Raw genomic sequence first — 22,539 nt, 5'->3', positions numbered from 1 at the left:
AAGGATAGAGATGATGCTTTTTATGTTAGGGATGAAGTGCTAAAAATGACCGAATCTCTAAAAACTGAGTTAGAAAAGGAAAGAGAGATTATCAGGACTTGGACTAACTCTGGCAAAACAACTCAAAATTTGCTAAGTAGTGGAAACTGGAAAGAGGGCTTAGGTTATGGAGAAGATAAGAATGATAAAGGAACTGAAGAAATTAAGCCTGTTATTAAGCAAAAGCCAAAGTTAAAACCTGTTAAGTTTGTAACTGTAAAGTCTGAAAATGAGAAATCAGAAGTTAAAGAGGAATTAACTTCTGACAAACTAAAACAGGAAAAGACAGCTGAAGTGAACATAGGCTTAATGACGAAGAAGCAGCTTAAGCATAAGCTGAAAGATAATAAGAATGCAAACAAGGTAAAATCACCTAGGAAAAATAGGAATGGAAAGGAAGGTGTGAATAAAAGCAATGATTATAAACCTGTTCCTGATGCTCCTAGGAAAATATGGCATAACTGTGGAAGTTCTAACCATCTGGCTTCTTTTTGCAGGAAGAATAAGAATATTAACTCCTTACCTTCAAAATTAGGAGTTAAGAGTCAGTCTGTTAGATACAAACCACAAAATTCTTGTTTTCATTGTGGTAGTTTATGGCATTCCATTTATACTTGTAAGGAATATCATAGCTTGTACTATGATTATTATCAAATAAAACCTTCTTTGAAGAAAGTTTCCATTGTTCCTTCTAGTGTAAATTCCGATTCAAAGTCTGATAGTCTAAGTTCTGATAAGAAAAATGTTAACATAAACTCTGATGCTAAATCCGCTGCAAATGTTAACAAAACTTAATAAGGCCAAAGGATCCAAGCATGTCTGGTCCTTAAAACTAATAATTAGTGGTCTTTGTGATTGCAGGGCAACAGGAAAAATATTCTAGTTCTGGACAGTGGATGTTCAGGACATATGACTGGAAATAAGGCCCTGCTATCAGACTTTGTGGAGAAAGCTGGCCCAAGTGTTTCTTATGGAGATGGCAACATTGGAAAAACAGTGGGATATGGCAATATCAATCTTGAAAATGTCATAATTAAAGAAGTAGCTCTGGTCTCAGGACTTAAACACAATCTACTGAGTATAAGTCAAATCTGTGACAGAGGTTATCATGTTGATTTCTTTGAAGAACACTGTGAAATTGTGAGTAAATCTAAAGGCAAAGTTGTTCTGAAAGGATACAGGCGTGGTAACATTTATGATGTTAAGCTTTCAACAAGTACTGATGGTTCTGCAATCTGTCTGATGAGTAGAGCATCAATTGAAGAAAGCTGGAATTGGCACAAGAAACTCTCTCATTTAAATTTCAACAATATAAATGAACTGGTCAAGAAAAATCTTGTGAGAGGACTGCCAAAGTCAGTATTTGCTCCTGATGGCCTTTGTGATTCCTGTTAGAAGGACAAACAAAGAAAATCTCCATTCAAGAGCAAGACTGAATCATCAATTCTTGAGCCTTATCATCTACTACATGTTGATCTATTTGGTCCAGTAAATGTCATGTCTATTGCAAAGAAGAAGTATGCGTTGGTCATAGTGGATGAGTTCACCAGATACACATGGGTGTATTTCTTGCACACAAAAAGTGAAATTGCATCTATCTTGATTGATCATGTCAAACATCTGGATAAATTGGTCAAAGATTCTGTGAAAATTTTAAGGAGTGATAATGGCACTGAGTTCAAGAATTTGATAATGGAAGAGTTCTTCAAAAACCATGGAATAAAGCAGGAATTTCCGGCTCCTGGAACTCCACAGCAAAATGGAGTTGTTGAAAGGAAGAATAGAACTCTCATTGAAGCTGCACGTACAATGCTTGAAGAAGCAAAGCTTCAAACCTATTTCTGGGCTGAAGCTGTGCAGACTGCTTGTTTTACTCAAAATGCAACACTCATTAACAAGCATGGAAAAACACCATATGAGATGGTGAAGAAAAAGAAGCCAAATCTGAAATACTTTCATGTATTTGGATACAAGTGTTTTGTTCTAAAGACTCATCCTGAACAGCTATCCAAGTTTAATCTAAAAGCTGATGAAGAAATCTTTGTTGGATATCCACTTTCCACAAAAGCCTTCAGAGTCTATAATTTAAGAACAAAATTGGTCATGGAATCTATCAATGTCTTTTTTGATGATAAGAAGATTACTGGTCTTGAAGATTTCATTGATCATGATCAGCTGAGATTTGAAAATGAAGACTCAAATTCTGATACTGAAAATCCTGATAGTCTAAATCCTGATACTGTAAACTCTGATGGATTAAACTCTAATGTTATTGAAACTGTGGTGACTACGTCAAAGGAAGATGCACCTATGCAGGGGGGGCATACTCAAGATCCTACCACATCTCAAGAAACATCAGAACATACATCTGGCTCTTCAAGTTCTGATTCGTCAAGTTATGATAAGCCAAGTTCTGATAGTGCTGAAAATTTAAATACTGAAGAATCCAACTCAGAGAGCATAGTTTCAGGGGGAGCATCAGAAAATGAAAATGAAGACAGCATGGATCATGGGGGAGCATCCAGTTCTAGAGAAAACCTTCCATCTGCAAGGAAGTGGACAAAATCACATACACCTGATTTGATAATTGGAAATCCTGATGCAGGTGTCAGAACTAGAACAGGTACTTCAAATGAATGTCTCTACAATTCTTTTCTCTCTCAGACTGAGCCAAAGAAAGTGGAAGAAGCTCTTCAAGATGCTGATTGGGTGCAAGCAATGTAGGAAGAGTTAAATGAATTTGAAAGAAACAAAGTCTGGACCTTAGTGCCAAGACCAAAGAATAGATCTGTTGTTGGTATAAAGTGGGTATTCAGAAATAAAACTGACAGTGATGGCATAATAACAAGGAATAAGGCAAGGCTGGTTGCAAAAGGATATTCTCAACAGGAAGGAATTGATTATGATGAAACATTTGCAGCAGTTGCTAGGTTAGAAGCCATAAGGATATTTTTGGCTTATGCTGCTCACAAAAAGTTTACTGTCTTTCAAATGGATGTGAAAAGTGCTTTTCTCAATGGAGAATTGGAGGAGGAGGTATATGTTGAACAACCTCTAGGCTTTGTAGATTCCAAACATCCAGATTATGTCTACAGGCTTGATAAAGCACTTTATGGACTTAAGCAAGCTCCTAGAGCATGGTATGAGACTTTAGCTCAGTTTCTTCTGGAAAGTGGATTCAACAGAGGAACAATAGACAAAACACTGTTCTACCTCAACCATGGAAAGGACTTACTTCTGGTCCAGATTTATGTCGATGATATCATTTTTGGGTCTACAAATGACAGACTTTGCAAGAAGTTTGCCAAACTGATGCAGTCAAGGTATCAGATGAGTATGATGGGGGAACTTAGCTATTTTCTGGGCCTTCAAGTCAAGCAGAATGAAGAAGGCACTTTTATTTGTCAAACTAAGTACACCAGAAACTTGCTGAAGAAATTTGGCATGCAAGATTGTTCAAGTGCATCCACTCCCATGGCCACTGCAACAAAACTGGATAAGGATACTGGTAAATCAGTAGATATTACTGATTACAGAGGTATGATTGGCTCTCTACTCTATCTAACTGCTAGTAGACCTGATATCATGTATGCTACCTGTCTTTGTGCAAGATTTCAAGCAGATCCAAGAGAACCTCACTTAACAGCTGTGAAAAGAATCTTTAAGTATCTTAAAGGAACAGCTGATCTGGGATTATGGTATCCTAGAGAATCAAATTTTAAACTAATAGGTTACTCAGATGCAGATTTTGCAGGTTGCAAAATTGACAGGAAAAGCACAAGTGGAAGCTGCCAATTCTTTGGAGGCAGATTGGTTTCTTGGTTCAGCAAGAAACAAAAGTCAATTTCCACATCAACTGCTGAAGCAGAGTATATTGCTGCAGGAAGCTGTTGTGCACAGATTCTTTGGATAAAGAATTAGTTACTGGATTATGGGTTAACATACTTCAAAATCCCTATTTACTGTGATAATCAAAGTGCTATTGTTATGACAGGTAATCCAGTTCAACACTCTATGACAAAGCACATCAGCATCAGTTACCACTTCATAAGGGAACATGTGGATGAAGGTACAGTGGAATTGCACTTTGTTCCAACAGATCAACAACTAGCAGATATCTTCACAAAACCACTGTGTGAAGCCACTTTTACAAGATTGGTAAATGAACTTGGAATGATTTCAGGTTCTTTCTCTAAATCTGCTTAGTCTTGTTCTGTATTATCAGACTTTATGATCAGTATTTACAGAATTTAATCTCTTTGTGTATTCTGTGATTAATTGACAAATGTTTTTAAGTACTGACTGCTGTCTGATATATGTTTCTAAACTCTGATAAGTGATATGTCTGTCTAAGTAACCATTCAATCCTATGAGGATAACTGTGCTAGATACTGACTTACTAGTCTTCAATAAACAAATGATCCCATGTAAGAAGTAATTATTTTTGTGGACATCTTATGACACTAGCAAATTCTGATAATTGAGCTTAGTTGAGTTTACTTTGTTTATCTTATTACTAAGTCACAAATTAGAATAATGCTACTCATATGTTAAGTTCTGATACTAGTAAAACTGCTGAATGTACTAAGTGCTGATAAACCTCACTTATAAAAAGAAAAATCAAAAGGATCAAAGAATAAAATCAGGTACTCCTTTGAGATCTAGAGTAAAAATGTGGAAGGGAAGACCCAAGTGCATTGCTGGTATTAAGTAAATATGCATTAGAAAAGCGAAATATTTTCTTGGTGACTTTTCACACTCTATGATTACTGGAGAAATACTCTGATAATAGCATAAATTCTGATAAGCAGTCGTGACTCACTTACACTGAGGAGCCACTGTAAAATAGAATTTAAAAAGATGCATAAAATTAGCACAAAACAGTTGAGGTGGACTCAAGCATGAACTCATTCGTCAGTAGGTTTCAGGACAATGACAGCTCTTTAGCAAAATTTTAGTTATGCCTTATTTCTAAGATATACGGAAGTGAATCAGACTTTACTCTTTGTCTGCTATTTAGCTTGATGCACACACTAATCACTCCATCTGAATCATGAAAATTACTGTGGTGGTCTATGTTGTTTTAGATAAACAGTCATTGTGTCATTTTGCACTAACTCTGAGGCCAAGTTCTGGTTGCATATTCTGTCGATTAAGTTCTGAAGAGTATAACTCAGCACTTGTATGAGGATTTACTTAGATAGGCATTCCTTTTTCGAGTTAAGAAATTATGTTCTGATGACTGTTAAGTTCTGAAATAAGTCTAAGTTCTGATATTACAGTCTAAATTCTTTACTTGACTTATCTGTGGATAAAATTTGATAACAGTCTCGGTACAAACTAGAACATGTGAAGTGGAAGATTAATAGTCACTATGGTTAGGATTAATGGTACTCGTACTTGAACAGTCAACTTTTACTTGCGTCTTGTGCGCATTCAACCATGTTTTCTCTTTCCAATAAATGTTATTCTTTTTCCAAGTCTGGGGAGACGAGGTAGAATTAATTCTACCTGTCAGCATTAAAACCCTTTATGTCTCCTGGCATTCTCTTGCCTATATAAATAGCCTCTTCACATCAGCCTTCCCATCAAATTCTTTCTCACAAACTTACCTTCATACTTTTTCTTTCAAAAACACAATGGTCAGATACAACATGTTTTTGAACTACCAAAACTTCAATATGGAGCTAAGCTGTGCCGACTGGCAGCAGGAATGGCACGTCACGGCCATTCCTGAGGAGATATGGGACTCTATCCCACAGGAGGTACTGACCCACCTCCTGTTCTTCTATATGGACTACCATCGCCATCTAGAGCGATTGGAGGAGGAAAGGCTGGAAGCTCTCCGCCAGCAAGAGCGAATCATCCGACTCGCCATTCTGTTTGTCGAGAGTAGGAAGAAGAAATGATTTAATCTCGTCTTCTTCCTGTTTTTCTTCATCATCAGCTTTGTCAGGCTTCTTAGCTAGGACTAAAGCTGTTGATGTTAGGTTTCGTAGCTTAGGGAAATCTTGTATAAGTACTGATGTAATTTCCATTTCATGAATGTATTCTCTTGATATATTAATGAAATTTGTTTTTGTTTCAAGATTTTGTCTCTAAGTTATTTTGTAATGCATTGATAAATCCTGATTGATATTCTGATGACCATATAAATTCTGTTTTAATTTAAGTTCTGACTTTCCTTTATCAGTACTTACTCATATGATTTATCTTGGTCATTTTCACTTGATTTCTTTTCAGAATATTAATGATGCAGTGAAAAATAATTAAATCAGTGGGAACGGTTTCAATTTTGAATTAAAACTATTTCACCTTGATAAATGGAATATCTGGGTAAATGGAACGGTTTTTCCTTGAAAACAGGCAAGTGGGCAAGTAATGATTACTGTTTTCTCGCGCCCAGTAACTATCCGTTATTACTGCATGTCTGACAGGTGTCCAACGGTAACATTTTTTTTAGAGTATAAGTACGACAGAGAAAGGATTTCTTTAATCTTTTATTTCCTTCATACTTTTTCTCTCTACTTGCTTTTACTCTCTCTTTCTCTCACGTTGGTTTTTCATACAGACATTTTATCAAACACCTAACAGGCACTTTTAAATCTCAAATTTTCACATGGCACCTAAGGATTTAATCATTGATGGAGCTAAGTTTGTTCCAAACAACTATGCTGCAATTCTTGATCATGCTGAAGCTCCATTTGAATTGCATTTTGTGCAAGATCTTCTTGCACACAGTGAGATTGGGTATGCACTGACCCAACCTTCAGTCTTTTCGAGCCAACAAGTTCTGACGTTTTGGTGGACTGGGCACTTTGATGATGGTGGTAAATATGGCACTCCCAGTATTGTTTTCGAAATGGGTGATTCATCTTATGCAGTCACTCCTGGTATAATACGCAAAGCTCTACATCTCCCAGAAGATTGTACCTTTTCAATTCCAGAAGAATCAGCTCTTCAGGAGTTAATGGCAAATTTGGGGTATGAAAGGAGTTTGGCAAAACTTGGGCAGTTGAAACGGGCTCATATCAGAAGAGAATGGAGCTTCTTCTTCGACTGCATCACCAAAGCTTTTGGGAACAAATGTTCGAATTTTGATGCTATCCCAATTCTGAGTCAGCACATCGGGTATGCTATTATCAATCAAACTCATTTTGATTTTGCAACTGGTATAATTGGTTTTATTGGGGATAGGATGACAGAGGATAGGAATGTTGTCTATTTTGCTAGATTCTGTCAACTTATTTATACTTTTTGTACTGATGAATCTCAATTAGTCAGTTCCTCAACCCCACCTTTTAAAGTTGCAAAACGATACTTTAATGACCTGGTAAATGCTGACACTAAGAAATCAGTGGTTAGACCATTACAGATTCCTCAGTCTGTAAAACAGATCTTAGTAAATGTTGATCCTGATACTTATAGATCTGTTTACTCTGATGTCCAACCAACAACAAACACCCAAAAACCATCATCCTCAGCACCTACCACTCATTCTACTCAACCTACCCTCAGGAAATATCTCAAATCCTATCTCTCCACTTCACAGACTGATCATCCCTCAGCCTCAGCACCTACTGTGAAGCCTTCATCCTCCAAGCCAAAGAGGACAAAGACTGTTCCTCAAACACCTCAAAAGAGAAGGAGGATTGCCTTGAGAGATGAATCTGATACTGAGGAACATGTACCTTCTTCAGAACCTGTTGTAGGTGAAGCTGAGAATAAGACTTCTCAGAAGGATTCTGGAATTGGGGGATCTAGGCTTCTCAAAAGGTTTAGAAGAATGACAGTCCCTGAAACTCCCAAGAAATCCAAATTAACAAAGAGATATCAGAAACAGAGGGCAAAAAGGCCAGTTTCAGATGATGAAGAGGAAGCAGCTAAGGAAGGGGATCAGGAATCTCTGATCTCACAAGACAAGGAATTTGCTCCAGTCACTTCTTCTCCATCAACTCCATCTAAGGAAGCTGCTACTGAAAAGGCCAACACACCATCTGTGTCTCCTGTTCAAAAGTCTGTCTCTCCTGTTGATCTAGGCCTAAGTGCTGACATTGATATTCAGAACCTGGTTGTGCCTGAAATACTTTTCTTAGAAGCTCCACCAGCAACTAATCCTTCTACAACACCTGTTCCTGATGCTGTTCAAACTCCAGAGTTATCAACAACATCTTTTCTGAATCATGATGCTGATGATCAGACTTTAGGTGAGTCTCAGGATTTGGCTGTTGATCAGAACTTAGAACAAGATCAGCAATTAGAGGATGCTGAAGCCTCTATTGCTACTCATACTGTTGTCTTATCAGAAGATACTGATTCTGTAAGTTCTGATGCTGCAAATACTGGAGATACTGGTGATGCTGCTCCACCTGCAGATGCTGATACAGCAGGTCCTTCAGGACATGCTCCTCAACAGACTATTCTAAAGTCTGAACTGGTTAAGAAGTTTGTTACCGGAGAAGTACCAGTAGCTTGGAGTGAAACTCCTGCAGGTCAGGAGTGGACTAAGGAATGGAACTCAGTTTCATGTGTTCCAACTGAAAAGCATCTTGCTGAGCACTTGACTAAAGCTGATGAAATGTTAAATTCTGATGATTTCAAAACCCAGCTTAGAGTCACTGCATTGAGTACTAAACATCTACAAGGTCTTCATTCAACTACTCATGCAGAGCTACACAAGATTCGGGAGAACTTTATCAAACAGGAACAAGTTTGGAAAATTGATAAGAAAAAGTTCTTCCAACCTACCATTGACAGGATTGCTTATATTGAGAAGACTCGAGATCATCAACAAGCTCAGATTGATGAAATTCTGAAAAATCAAGCTTCTCAGCAATCACAACTAACTGAAATCCAATCCTCAGTGGAATTGCTTATCTCTCTTCTACTACCTGCTGATGCCAAAAAGGGGGAGAAAGTAATTAAGTCCAAATACAAGACTGACAAGACACTGACAGGAAAGGATGATGAAAAAGATGATCAAGGAAACCCTGGAATGGGTAGAGGTCATAGTCAAGGTAGAGGATTCACATCAAGACAAGCTAGTCACAGGACAAGTTCTGATACTGGGAAGAGAATAAGTTCTGCTACTGGTAAAAGGATAAGTTCTGATGAACTTTTAGATCTTGATGAGGAAATGTCAAGACAGTTATTTCTTCAGGAAAATCCAGGAATGGACTTGGAGAGTTTAATGAAAGAAGAAGCCAAACTTAAATCAGAGAAAGTCACATCTAAATCTGAAGCTTCTGGTAAAAAGCTACTTCCAAAACTCAAAGGCATTGTGATCAAAGAAAGGACACTTACTGAAGCAACATTGGCTAGATCACAACCGCAAATAGATCCAAGATCCAAGGGTAAAGAAAAAGTTGGTGAACCTATCAAGGTTTATGTGCCTCTTGAGGATGAAGAAATTACTGATGAAAAGGATGATCTTGCTCTGACTTCAAGAAAAGTTCTTAAAACAACCTCTGACATGGCTCAAGTTGTTCAGAGTCAAGAAATTGTAAGTTCTGATATTCAGAAGAAGCAAGTAACCTCTGACATAGCTCAAGTTAACTTGATATCAGAAGATAGACCAAAGACACTCCTACCAGGATTCACTAAAGCAAAACAGACTCAACCTTTGAAGACTACTGCAAGTGGTTTTGAAGTAAGAGTAGTTACTGGAAAGGAAGCTAGAGATAAAACTGGATTGGGAAGTGCTGATGAAAGAAGAATACATAACACTACCAATGATCCAACTTCCTTGAGTGAACCAGGTATTGGAGCAACTCCTGAGAGATTAAATCAACTGGAATCTGTACAGATGGTTTATCATACCTATTTGAAAGAATACATCATGTTGTATTTCATGACAGATGGTAGGGTTTATCATATAAGACAAAATGCCATTCCATTGAAGTATTTTGAAGAATTGGAGCATGTACTTTTCTTACTTCAAGTGGATGATAGAATAACAGGAACTGCTGCAAACTATTTAAAAGAACAGATTCAGAGACAGAAAAGGTTTTATTCTGTTAAGTCTGACAGCACATACGTTCCAAAGTACAGAGATCACAATGGTGATATAGTTGAAATGAAGCCCAACATTGCTAAGATTATAACTACCTTTCTGGGGTACAGGGCTGTTGAATTCAATCTTGAGTCTGATAAAGCTTATTTGATCAGACTGGATCAGGATATAAGAAAAGCAAAGATCAATGATCTCAGAGCTGCAATCTTTCAAATTGGTGAAGATACTGCAGAGCTTAAAGATGCCAAAAGGAGAATGATTGATGAACTCAGATATGCTGAGAAATGTTTGTTGAAGAACTATCTCAGAACAACTCCTGACATCAGAGAGATCAGATGATGAAGCCAAGTCGAAGATCTACAACTGCTTAAATTCTGATATTTGTACAGACTGAAGTTGTTACCAGAAGTTAAATATTGGTAAAGCTTTAAGGACTGTAAGTTGTAGTTATCTAGTCTAATTCTCATGCATTTGTACTTAATATTTTTGACATCATCAAATATCTGTTAAACTTGTATATTATGCTAATTTACAAGTTGGGGGAGATTGTTAGATATATTTGATAATGTCATGGCTAATATAATTTATGTTTAGATTTCAGATCTTACTTAACAGGACAAATCAGTACTTAACTGTTGATCAGTACTCATACTGGAAGTGAGGACTTAAGGATATCAGTACTTATATTATCAGGAGATAATCATCAGAAGTTAGATATCAGAACTTAAGTGCTGAAGGACGATTAGATAAGGACAGTAGCTGATTAAAGGAAAGAAGATCTAGATAAACATAAGAAGAGATATGCGTGAAGAAGAAGTTCCGTGAAGAATGGAATACTTGGAAGAAAAGATATCTGATTGATATATTTTAGGAAGCAGAATTATATTCCATATCAATTAGCGATTATCTTATAACTGTGTAGTATATAAACACAGACTTAGGGTTTACACTATAAGTGTTATCATATTCGAGAAGATTATTCATTGTAACTCTAGCAGCTCTCGTGATATTTGTTCATCACTGAGAGGTAACAGTTCCATACTGTAACAGAGTTTATTATTTCAATAAAGTTTGTTTTCTGTTACTTAATATATTAAAGTTCGATTTAATTGTATTATACATTGTATTCACCCCTCTAGGGTGTGTGTGACCTAACACGTTATTCCAAAAAAAGTATGACAACAAATTTCTCCATTAACGGTATTTAAATAATAAAAATAAAAAGTTATATATTTTAGTTTGACATTGTTTATAAACGGGTACCCCTCCATGCCGTCTTGTCCGAAAGCCTCTTGCAAGGCCGAAGGGGCAAAACAACATAGTAGAGTGTGTTACATTAAATACAGGGTAGCCAGGTCAAGTGCTTCTAGGTATCATCCACTCCAACATTGTGTGTGTAGATTGTAGATATTAGTTTAATAATAAAAAATGTACAATAATTGGGTCATTTTATATTACATTATTAAAGTATATATATAACTTGTATCCTTAAAAATGGGGAAGAAGCTTGGAGTTGTGAAATTGTAAATGCGCGTGGGTACAACATGGGAGACTTGTACCCATATCGGGGGACTCCATTTCATCCCCTACACATCTTACCCATCTTCTTTTGCCACATTTTTATGTTGTATCCATACCCCGAACCCACCTCCGCCCATATGCACGTTACCAATAATTTACACAACCATGCAAAACATCGGATTAAACCGATACCGAATAATCTTTTTCGAACTGAATTTGTGTGGCTCCGCATCTCAAATAAAACATTTTCAGCACAACTTACTCACTAGTGGATCAGAAAATTATATTTTTATTTACTGGATAATTCAGTTGTATTTTTTTTTGAAATAGTAGAAATAATTCAATAATAAAAAAATATACGACAATTATCGAATCAAGCAAATAAAAAATAAATTAAATCGTCCGTCTTTATAAATACAAATATACATAGTACATTTATATTATTTAAGTACTCTGAAACAATTTCAATCATGAAATTTCAACCTAACTAATATTAATTAATGTAAATAATTACTTAAGCTTCAGTCCATTATGTTTACTTGATTGAAATGGATAATATTTTTTTTACCAATCCATGACAGAGACACATCTCTCACTTAAAGGGTACAAGAGTTCAATCAATGAATTACAGTGACGTAAATTTTGGATTCTTACATATTACTCCATTTTTTTCGGAGCTTCAAGATGGCAGGCACCGGAAGCTAAAAACAAAAGCCTTAAAAACCATAGTTTAGGAATGCATGTAATTTTTAAGAAATGCAGTTCAGTTACATTACACATACTGTCCCTACTCCACATTCACATAGAGAAAAGCTAGCTCGGTACAATTAATAAATTAAATAATATTTATAAATTATAAAGTAAAGATTATACTAAAAATCATGAAAATTAATTGCAGGGGGGTCGTGTCGGCTTCCACCAGGCAAACACCATCACCGATCTGTATCTATATATTCCCCTCATCTGTATCTCTCTTTCTTCCCTCTTTTTTTCTTTAAAAACCATAATTATTACAATTATATCTTAAATTAAATTATACTTCTTTACTTTGAACTCATAAAGTTTCTATCTTTGTTCTGATTGTGTTTAATTTGCAAATGGTGATTTTTTTCTAGGGTTTTGCAGCTCAGATTGATCCCCAATTTTAGTTGGTGAGTAGTTTAAAGTTCATTTTAGTCTTGTTTATGTTCGATTAATGCATTTTTGTGTTTTTATGTGTATTTGTAAGGAGATGATGTTATTAAAGTTGTATTATTAGTGAAATTTTTGTTAAATTCTAGATCCCTAATTTTTGGAATTGATTAGATGATTGTTAAGTTTTTTGTGATAATTAATATCGGGTATTTTTGTTTTGTTAAATTAGATGATTAGAAAAAAATGTGAATTAGTTGAATATTGTGTTTGTTTGTTTGTTTTTGTTATTGAAAATTTGGGATTTTATTGGTATGGATCAAGTGAATTTGGTTAGTGATTTCAGTTTTTATGATGGGTTTTAGTTAGTTTAGTGAAGGTGGTATTGGGAAGTTTGATGTTTCTGAGTCCGAAAACAGGCGGAAATATGTGTTGTTGGTTTCGGTGGTGTGATGCGTGATTTAAGTTTGAGTTTGTTTGTTTAATAGTAGACAAAAGGTGGTAGCTTTTTTGCTAGTGTGTCAAACATGTGATTGTTTCTACTTTGCAGATAATATCGATCCGAATTTTAAGGTTAAAGATAAGGAGGGTTAGGAGGATATTGTGCATTGTGTGAAGTTGTTCATGCTTTTTGGGTGATCTTGCGTATTCGGACTACAAAGACGTTAAAGTCCTCGAGTAGAGCCAAAACTTTTTTGCTGCATTTAAGGGTAGAAAGGAGAGAACAACGTCATACTTGTGTAAGGGGTTTTTACTAGTGTATAAACGCTTTGTCTAGCCTCCTAGTTATATTTTCGAAAGCCTGATCAGTTATCATATATAGCTCGGTTGTGGTGTGGTCATATTAACAAAGATTGGTAATCTTCTTGTGGAAAAGTTGATCACATACTGAGTGGCAGATCTGAGGATTGAAAGTTTAGATTGTGAACTCACACCGACTGTTTCACGGTGGTATTATCATGGCCCACGTTGCTAATAATTTCCCTGGACAGGGTTGCTCAGGTTTGAGCTTCTTATTCCCTCATACGACATCAATGTTTACTGTTTTTGGTTGGTCGAAATCAGTTTATGGTACTGGAAAAGAGACTTTGTGGGTAAATTCGTAAATTCTATCTATTATGTAGGTACATGCTTGTTTGTTAGATGCACTTCTTCATCTTCAATCTCACAGTGCTCCATATTGCAAAAATGTAGTTCTATTTCTTTATCTCCCTCATCTTTCTGTTTCAGTGATCTCGAAGCTTTGAATTTTAGTATCAGCCTATTTGTTTGTGTGTTTTGTTTGATATGCAATAGATGGCCGTTATTAGGCTATACTTATGTTCTGTGTGTCTGTGACAATATACAATAGATTGCCGTATAAGGCTATACTTATGTATTTTGTGTGTGTGTGTGTGTGTGACAATGACTGCTATTTGAGTAAACCATGGTGTTCATGAAATCATGGTATTAATGACCCTATAGACCATGTTCCTTTTACAGGAAATTAACTACAGTACATTTAAGCCTTATAAATCAAAGATTGAAAACCTCTTCTTCAACTTTTCCAATATCATGTAGAATTTTCTTTTTAATTGGTTTGTTTGGGTTTATCAATGTTGTAGGTTTAGACATTTCCAAGTTCCTATATCAGTTATGCAGCACTTTCAAATTTGATTTAAATATCTACTTGGGTACCAGCCTACCAGGATAATTTAATCTATTCTTCTGCTCCGTAGGACTTAGAACTGGGAAGGATTTAGAAAGAACTCTAGATCTGTCCAAGACTTTCAAAATTCTATAATCAGTTCGACTTCTTCTTTCTTCTTTCTTCTTTCTTCAACTACTTAGTAATAAACTTTACATGTCTGTTTTATCTAAATTCCATCTTGCTTTTCTTGGTAAAAGAGTAATATAGTACCCCTTCCACTTTATACACATGACTTTGGTCCTTTTATTATTGTAGTATAAATCTCACACGATTGTACTATGCAGGAGCCCCAAATGATGCTTTGTTCAAGGAATTGTGGCATGCCTGTGCTGGACCCCTTGTCACTGTTCCTCGTGAAGGAGAGCGAGTTTATTACTTTCTGCAAGGTCATATGGAACAGGTACGGAGACTGTTGGTCCTTTTCTTCTGTTCTTATACTTATCCGTAATGTCTCTGCTTAAAATCTAAAATTCTACAGTGATGGCTATTTTGTGTACTTTCGGGAACTAGTGTATTTTCACTATTCACTCACCATATGTAGTATTGCTTGTAAGTTGAAACAATTACATATCCAAAAGTGGTTCTTCCTTGAACTTTTTGTTACAAAATCCTGTACAGTATTGTTTAATATGCCAAAATTCTAGAACAATAACATAATGCCCAAATACTGCCCTTTGTGTGTATGCCTTCATTTTTCCACATTAATGATCTCAATAACAAAATCTTGTTTTATTCTCACTTCAGTTGTCTCCACTATGATATCAGTGACTTCTTACATATATATGTCTTCTAATCTGAAATTTGATTTACCCTGAAATAAGAGACAGATTCAGATGGGATCCATCTCATGATTAGATCTGTTATTCTTCTTCTGTTTAAGCAAGTTTATTGATTCTTCACTCTTCCTGCAGCTTGAAGCATCAACACATCAGGTTTCGGATCAGCAACTCCCTTCGTTCAACTTACCTGCTAAAATACTCTGCAAAGTCGTGAATGTTCAGCTACGAGTGAGTCCTTATAGTATTGACTCTTGATCAGTTATGCAATCTCATTTAAATATTCTTCTTTCTTGGCATTTCCTATCAGTCTGCCCTGAGGCTGGTGGAATGGTGTGCCGATCTATGTCTTCCTCGACTTATATGTCCATACTTGAATCATATTGCAGGCTGAACCAGAATCGGATGAGGTTTATGCACAGATAACATTGCTACCTGAAAAAGATGTGAGTTTTTTATCATAAATTATTCATTGTACAACTCGACTGTACCAAGATCCAGTTGTTTGGTTTGGGTTTCTTATAATTATGTCTTCGTCTTTTGTCATCTGAAACAGCAAGGTGAGGTTGGTAGCCCAGATCCTCCACTCCCAGAACCTCCTAAATGCGCTGTCCATTCATTTTGCAAGACGCTCACAGCCTCAGACACAAGCACCCATGGTGGATTTTCTGTTCTTCGGAGGCATGCAGATGACTGTTTGCCCCCGTTGGTAAGCTTTAATATATAATTATTAACCGTGTAAAAAGTAGTGCATTCAAACTGTTACCAAGTAAAATTAATTCCTGCAGGTGTTTTTAGGACCAAGTCATAATTTGTATTTTTGTTTTTTACAGGATATGACCCAACAACCACCCTGGCAAGAACTGGTTGCTACTGATCTTCATGGTAGTGAGTGGCATTTTCGGCACATATTTCGAGGTGAGGGCTCCGTTCTCCTATATGTTGGACAAAAAATTACTAAATTTATGGGTTACTTCCTTTAATTAGTATAGGGCGGGATTTACTAGAAGTTGAGTGGATTTTTGCTCCAGTAGCCTGTAATGGAAGCCTTGATTACCATGACCATAATGTTGTTATTGCAATGTTCTTTTACCTTAAATTTTTAGAGTTATAACTTTCAGGGCAACCCCGGCGTCATTTACTGACCACTGGGTGGAGTGTCTTTGTTAGTGCAAAGAAGCTGGTTGCTGGTGATGCTTTTATCTTTTTAAGGCAAGCAATTAGACTTTTACATTTGAACGTTATCTTTGTCATAGCATAATTATGTGTATCTACATCAATTTAACAAAAGAAAAAAATTCTCAGGGGTGAAAGTGGGGAGCTACGTGTTGGTGTGAGGAGGCATATGAGACAACTAAACAATATGCCATCTTCTGTTATATCTAGCCACAGCATGCATCTGGGTGTTCTTGCTACTGCATCTCATGCAATTGCAACTGGAACCTTTTTTTCTGTTTTCTATAAACCAAGGTTTTTCTACCAACTTTTGTTCTTGCTAGATGGTATTTTTTGGGATCTTGCACATTACTGACTCTTAACATTTTAAGAATTGAATATCAATCCATGAGATGTGTTTTTCTTCCTTGTGAAGTTGTAATAGTTTTAAACTCGCAGTTATCATGTTAGTGTCAGAAGGCCTATCTTCTATAATTATTCTAAAATCTCTAGACTCACATGGCAGTGAATGGAGGAATGTGCTAGAAAGGTAGTGACAGGCAGACGTTGACTGTTTATATCTTTGATGGATGGATTAGTTTTATGACCCTTTTTCCATTCCCACTGTTTTCGTTGGAAAGAAAGAACAAAGAGCATTTATGGTTTCCTAACAAACAGTATAGCATCAGTTTTAGTAATTTCTTTAACAGTCCTTTCTCCACGCCTCTTGATGTTGAGCATCTTCTTAGCTGAATTAGCTAGACAGTTTTTTTTCCTTTCATTTTTGTCCAAATGGTTAGTTACAATGAGATGCTGTGCTGGACTGTTAATAAATTCATTTCGCTAATCTAGCTATTTTTGTGGTCAGAACAAGCCGATCTGAGTTTATTGTAACTCTGAACAAATACCTCGAAGCTCGAAGTCACAAGCTTTTTGTTGGTATGAGGTTTAAGATGCGATTTGAGGGTGAGGAAGTTCCTGAAAGAAGGTAAATACAAAACAGTAGCCGTTTTCTATTTTGTGGGTTCAGGAGCTGTAATAGGCGGTGTAATTAAACAAGTCTTACAGGTTTAGTGGAACAATAGTTGGTGTTGGTGGCAATGCAGCATCAAGATGGGATGATTCTGAATGGAGATCCCTAAAGGTGAGTTTGCTTAACTTCTTGTGTGAGATTGGGTGATCCCTTATTGCAGCTTTTTGTTACATATTTAACCCAAGTCTCTAGTATTGAAGCTATTGATTTGCTAGTAACTAAGTTCCACTAGTTTTACCCACCATGATTGGACAAGAGTCAAAACGTAGTAGTAAGCATATATCAAGGAAAAAAGAAGAAAAGTAAAAGGCTCTGTGCTTGCTGACATGTTAGCACATATTATTCTTCCATCTACTACCAGGGTCCTCATCTGTCTCTTTCCCTTGCTTCCTAGATGCCGTCTTTTTGCCTTTTCATTTTTGTATTATAGCTGATTTTAAACATTTGAATGATTTCGGTTATGAATTTTAGGTTCAATGGGATGAACCTTCATCAATTTTGCGACCAGATAGAGTTTCTTCGTGGGAACTAGAGCCACTTGTTGCAACTGCTCCATCAAATTCCCAACCTCCAGTAAGAAACAAGCGGCCTCGACCACCGACTTTACCTGCACAAATGCCAGATCTCTCTGCTCTTGGTATGAATTGAATGGCCAATAAGATCATTGCATGTATTTGTGTTGTGTTGATTTCCTAAGAATTTTTCCCTTCCATAGGAATGTGGAAACCCCCTGCAGAACAGCCTCCAACTTTTGGTGGATATTGTGATTCATCTCGAGTGCCAGACCTCTTTTTATCTCCCAAATTCTCTTCTAGCTGCAAGGACAGCTCTATCAGCTACAATGATAATGGTCCCATGTCTCTGGCTTCTAGCAAGTCAATGCATTGGTCTAACCAAGCTGAAGCTGGCAAAGACTCTCTTGCTTCTCTTCTTAGCAAGGATACCAGTGAAAATAGACAGGGAAATGGTTACAGGCTATTTGGAATCGAGTTACTTGACCACAACACAGATAAATTTTTGCCTATGGTTGTCTCTGGAGCTGCAGTTGAAGATCAGCCCATACTATCTTTGGATGCTGAATCTGACCAGCAATCAATACCGTCCGATGTTAATCTGTTGGATCATCCCTCAGTTAGCTGTGATATTGAGAAGTCATGTCCAAGAACCCCACAGGAGTCGCATAAACAAACACGGAGTTGCACCAAGGTATCTTTTACTATTTAAAAGCTTTTCTGTTTTATGTATGCGCTCTGCGGGCTGTACTTTGGAATGTTCTTAAAATTTTTGAGGCCAAATCCAATAGTGTCTCCTTTTATGCTATGAAACTTGCACATGCCTGCACTTTATGCTGCTCATGCTATAAATTTTATTTCTTCTCATTTTCTTTTACCTTTTTTTGGGAGAGAGTATGCCTCGAAATTAGAAAGTGACAACTACAGCTGTACGAGTATGAGTTCTGATATTAGCATCATTGGTGATTACTTTGTTTGAAATGCTATATGTTTTTAGAGGCATTAAGTGTATATATAAACTTCACAGGTTCACATGCAAGGAATTGCTGTTGGAAGGGCAGTAGATTTGACTCGGTTCAATGGTTACGGTGATCTTCGGAGGAAACTGGAAGAGATGTTTGAGATTGAAGGTGAACTGTGTGGGCCAGCAAAGAGATGGAAGGTTGTTTACACTGATGACGAGAATGACATGATGATGGTTGGCGATGATCCTTGGCAGTTAAGTCAATATAACCTTTTTCGCACCTAGTAATCTTATTTCCATGTTTTATAACTCTCTAGTTTTCTGCCTTTTAGAACACATCTTGACCATGTATCAGTTTCCCTATTTTTGCGCAACTACCGGGGTAGTCATGCATGATTGCTTAAGCATCTGGATAACGCTTGTCAAGTTATTTTTTTCTGCAATGTATAAGTTTGATCTGCCTTTTCTGATTAGCTTAGATGTATTATCAGATGCAGCTTTGACCTAATAATTCACAACGCAAGAAATTATTTCCAATATTGAGTTCACTTTCTTACATGGTATCGATGCCTGTTACCAAGGGGTGTGGCACAACTCATGCCCTGTTAAATTCTTTGTATGGTCTTTTATTCTTAATGTAAATTTACTCTAGAATCTATTCGATGCTGTTGACTAGGACCTCTAAATATTTACAGTGTAGAATATGCATTCTGACTTCTCTAGTTGCCACTCTTGGTTATATTACAGTGAATTCTGTAGCATGGCGAGGAAGATTTCTATATATACCACTGAGGAAGTAAAGTGTCTATCACCCAAGATTAAACATTTGGTCAGTGAAGAAGCTAGACCGGACAAGATAGTTCCAGATTCTGACATTGGAACTGAGGAGCAGTCATCAAATGCTGGACCCAGTTGCTGAGGTGCCTGTGCTTACGAGAAAGCAGGAAACAATTTTGGGCCAGGACTTTTGGGGAAGATAACCATCTGTGATATTGTTTCAAGCAGTGAGTAATGCTATTCATTAGAATCTGCTGGAACAGCTGGTCAAGTGGCACCACATGAGATCTGTAGTTTTTTGAAGGTACAAGGACAGTTGTGTAAGTCCCATGTAGTTTTTTGGTGAACAGGTGCCCTAAGGATGACTCTTTCAGTAATATTATCCTTTTGTCATGTTTTCATCAAGAGAATCATAGTCCATAAAGCGATGGACGCTCAGTTGAAGTTACCGTGTTGAGGAGCATTTTACCCTAATGTCACTGGTTAGTATTTTGTGGGTGTAATGTCTTTATTGTACGCAAAATGACAAGATTAGTGCAGCTTATTATGTATATAAAGTATAAGGTATATGTGTATTGTAATGTCATGTTTTGGTATGCATTGAAGCATCCAAACAAATTAGTAGTGTGAACTAACAGCTTCGGTGTTAAGTTACTTGGGTTGCTGTTCATTTTCCTTTCTGAATCTTGTATAAACTACCGAACTTGCATCCTTACAATAAACCTTATAACATCCATCAAACTCAATCGGGTATCAATAGTTATACTGCCGTTGCCGATGACCTTGAGTGCCTGCTTCATCAAACACATTAGAAGTGTGCCTGGTGGTTTGTATCAAACACGTCAGAAGTGTGCCTGGCGGTGGTATCTTTTCATCTGACGGAATGATTTTTTTTTCTGCCATTTGTGACAGGTTAGCTGCAAACTGATTTTTTTTTTTTTTTGGCATTTATAATATTTGTAAATTTCAAAACATGCAGATAATGTACAAACCAATATCTTATGTATAGTGGTTTTGCTACCCAATAGCCACCAGAGTAAGCAGCATAATTTGGAAAAGCAATAAACAATGTGGTTATAGAAAGTTTCAGGTAATTCAGATAATCGGAGACTTGGGGATCATCATTAAATAATTCCCAAGTTTAAGATTTCTGATAAAGTGGTGGGTTTATATAAACCAAACTTTAAAATCTAATATTCCCTCAGCTCAAAATGTCATATATTCCTAGTTATAAAACAATTAAAATATATATCATTGGAAAGTATACAAAATATACTTTAATATTCATCTCCTAGTTTTTTAAATTAATGGAAGAACAAGTTTTAATTTACGGTTGATTTGACTGTAAAAAATCAAACAAGACGGATAAATTAGGATGAAGTGAGTATTTGAGTTCACCATTTGCTATATAACCAACAGATATTAATTTTTTTAATAACAATATTCATATAGAAAATTAAAGAAAATTTACTAATGGATACGATGGGGGAATGCATATATTTGAAATTATTTATTGTCGTTTTAAGGGAACAAAATTTTACTATTCAAAATATTTTTTAAATTAATTCTTGAGCTATTTAAAGTTGTAGGTAATCTTATCTTTAACATGGAATTAATAGGGTTGACTGCTTTCAAATTAAATACGGATTAAAAAAAACCCGAAAATGGTATTAAATCTAACAAATGATTGTTTTAACGATAAATTGAATGCATTTATATGTACACAAATATATTTAATTATTTAAAAAGAATAACAGAGTTGGATATCATGTATGCATTAAAATCTAAGTTTCTTAGTAATTAATTTACATTAAAATTAAATACACAAAATATTTGATATCCAGGAGAGATCCATTAAAATCTTAATTGAGTTATTATCCTCAGTGGGTAACTAATAATTATATAAAGGCAAGAAAAGTGTAGGTAGAAAGAGGGATGTGGTTGTGCAGGGGTCCAAAACATAACGGTCATAATATCTAAAAGTAAGCTACCAAAAATAAAACGATCCTAGAATAGTAATTACCTAATTAACTTAAAAATATTCTTCATACACATCATTTCCCTTGACACTCCAGATTTCATCCCTACAATGAAGGTGATAAAAAACATGAAGAAACTCAAGTTCTGGTCAAGAAAGAAGAAGAAAAAGAAGACAAGTTTCGTGGAAAATCCACCTGCAAATGCCCACTGCTGTTGCCACAACCATCAGTTTCAGTTTCAGCCTTCTGCTCCACCACTGCCACCATACTATGATCAAGTCCAAGAGGCCAGTTACGCGGCCTCAGTGAACTATCATACATTCTCGGGACATCCTTCAAATGATTTTGGATATGCTTTTCCTTCCGAAGAGAATGATGTTGATCCTGAAATAAAGCCATTGCTTCCAACATTACCTGTCACTAGTACAGGCTCTTCTTATCAGCAATATATGCTTCCGAATCCTGTTTATGGAATGCCTGTTGTGCCGACGACGACAAGAGAAAGATCTTTAGGAGTTTTCGGATGTGTGTTTAACGTTGGGAAGCATCTGGTCCGCGTTGCTTGTCCCTGTTTTCGCATTAAAGAAGCATACTGAATTGTCCTTGATCAAGTCATGTAATGACATTTAGAGAAACAATACCAATATAGAGAATTTAAGGTCTGAACAATGTTTTGCCGGTGTTGATCGGTTGTCATTCATCAATTTAAATATTTAAATATTCTTGTATTACATTCGTAAAGTTCTAGTTTAATTCAGATGTATCTACCTTTCTCTGTGATGTTATAATTTTTAGCACCAAATTATAAGATTGGAATTAGATTACATGATTTTTGAGTAGTCAGGGATTGAAATTTAACGTCACATCACTCACAGATTATTCCTAAATCCATTGAGGGGTCTTCGATTAGCAAAAAGAAATTTATTGAAGCACAACTACAGCATTTTAGG

General features: G+C 36.2%; 2 protein-coding genes across 5 annotated transcripts; both read left to right on the top strand.

The window, feature by feature from the left end:
* Positions 1 to 12,318: 12,318 nt before the first annotated feature.
* Positions 12,319 to 20,342, top strand: LOC141675192 (auxin response factor 1-like). Of its 4 annotated transcripts, none has more exons than XM_074481906.1 (18): positions 12,319 to 12,393; positions 12,471 to 12,537; positions 12,688 to 12,723; positions 13,254 to 13,443; positions 13,527 to 13,705; positions 14,678 to 14,793; positions 15,305 to 15,400; positions 15,559 to 15,615; positions 15,726 to 15,878; positions 16,003 to 16,087; positions 16,291 to 16,381; positions 16,475 to 16,639; positions 17,193 to 17,312; positions 17,393 to 17,468; positions 17,829 to 17,994; positions 18,073 to 18,563; positions 18,897 to 19,087; positions 19,581 to 20,342. In XM_074481906.1, the coding sequence occupies exons 5-18, from the start codon at positions 13,663 to 13,665 to the stop codon at positions 19,750 to 19,752; spliced, it is 2,022 nt and encodes a 673-aa protein (XP_074338007.1). In that variant the 5' UTR covers positions 12,319 to 12,393; positions 12,471 to 12,537; positions 12,688 to 12,723; positions 13,254 to 13,443; positions 13,527 to 13,662; the 3' UTR covers positions 19,753 to 20,342. The 4 variants fall into 4 exon arrangements, with proteins under 4 accessions (XP_074338007.1, XP_074338005.1, XP_074338008.1 ...); XM_074481907.1 differs by adding an exon at positions 13,828 to 13,893 and having other exon boundaries at positions 12,320 to 12,393; positions 13,254 to 13,705; XM_074481904.1 differs by having other exon boundaries at positions 13,254 to 13,705.
* Positions 20,343 to 21,554: 1,212 nt separating this feature from the next.
* Positions 21,555 to 22,413, top strand: LOC141671340 (uncharacterized). The gene has a single exon (XM_074477544.1). The coding sequence runs from the start codon at positions 21,700 to 21,702 to the stop codon at positions 22,183 to 22,185; it is 486 nt and encodes a 161-aa protein (XP_074333645.1). The 5' UTR covers positions 21,555 to 21,699; the 3' UTR covers positions 22,186 to 22,413.
* The last annotated feature ends 126 nt before the right edge of the window (positions 22,414 to 22,539 follow it).

Source organism: Apium graveolens, chromosome 7, assembly GCF_009905375.1.
Source record: "Apium graveolens cultivar Ventura chromosome 7, ASM990537v1, whole genome shotgun sequence".
In the NCBI taxonomy this organism is placed as follows: domain Eukaryota; kingdom Viridiplantae; phylum Streptophyta; class Magnoliopsida; order Apiales; family Apiaceae; genus Apium; species Apium graveolens.
This window is presented reverse-complemented; position numbering and strand designations above follow the sequence as displayed.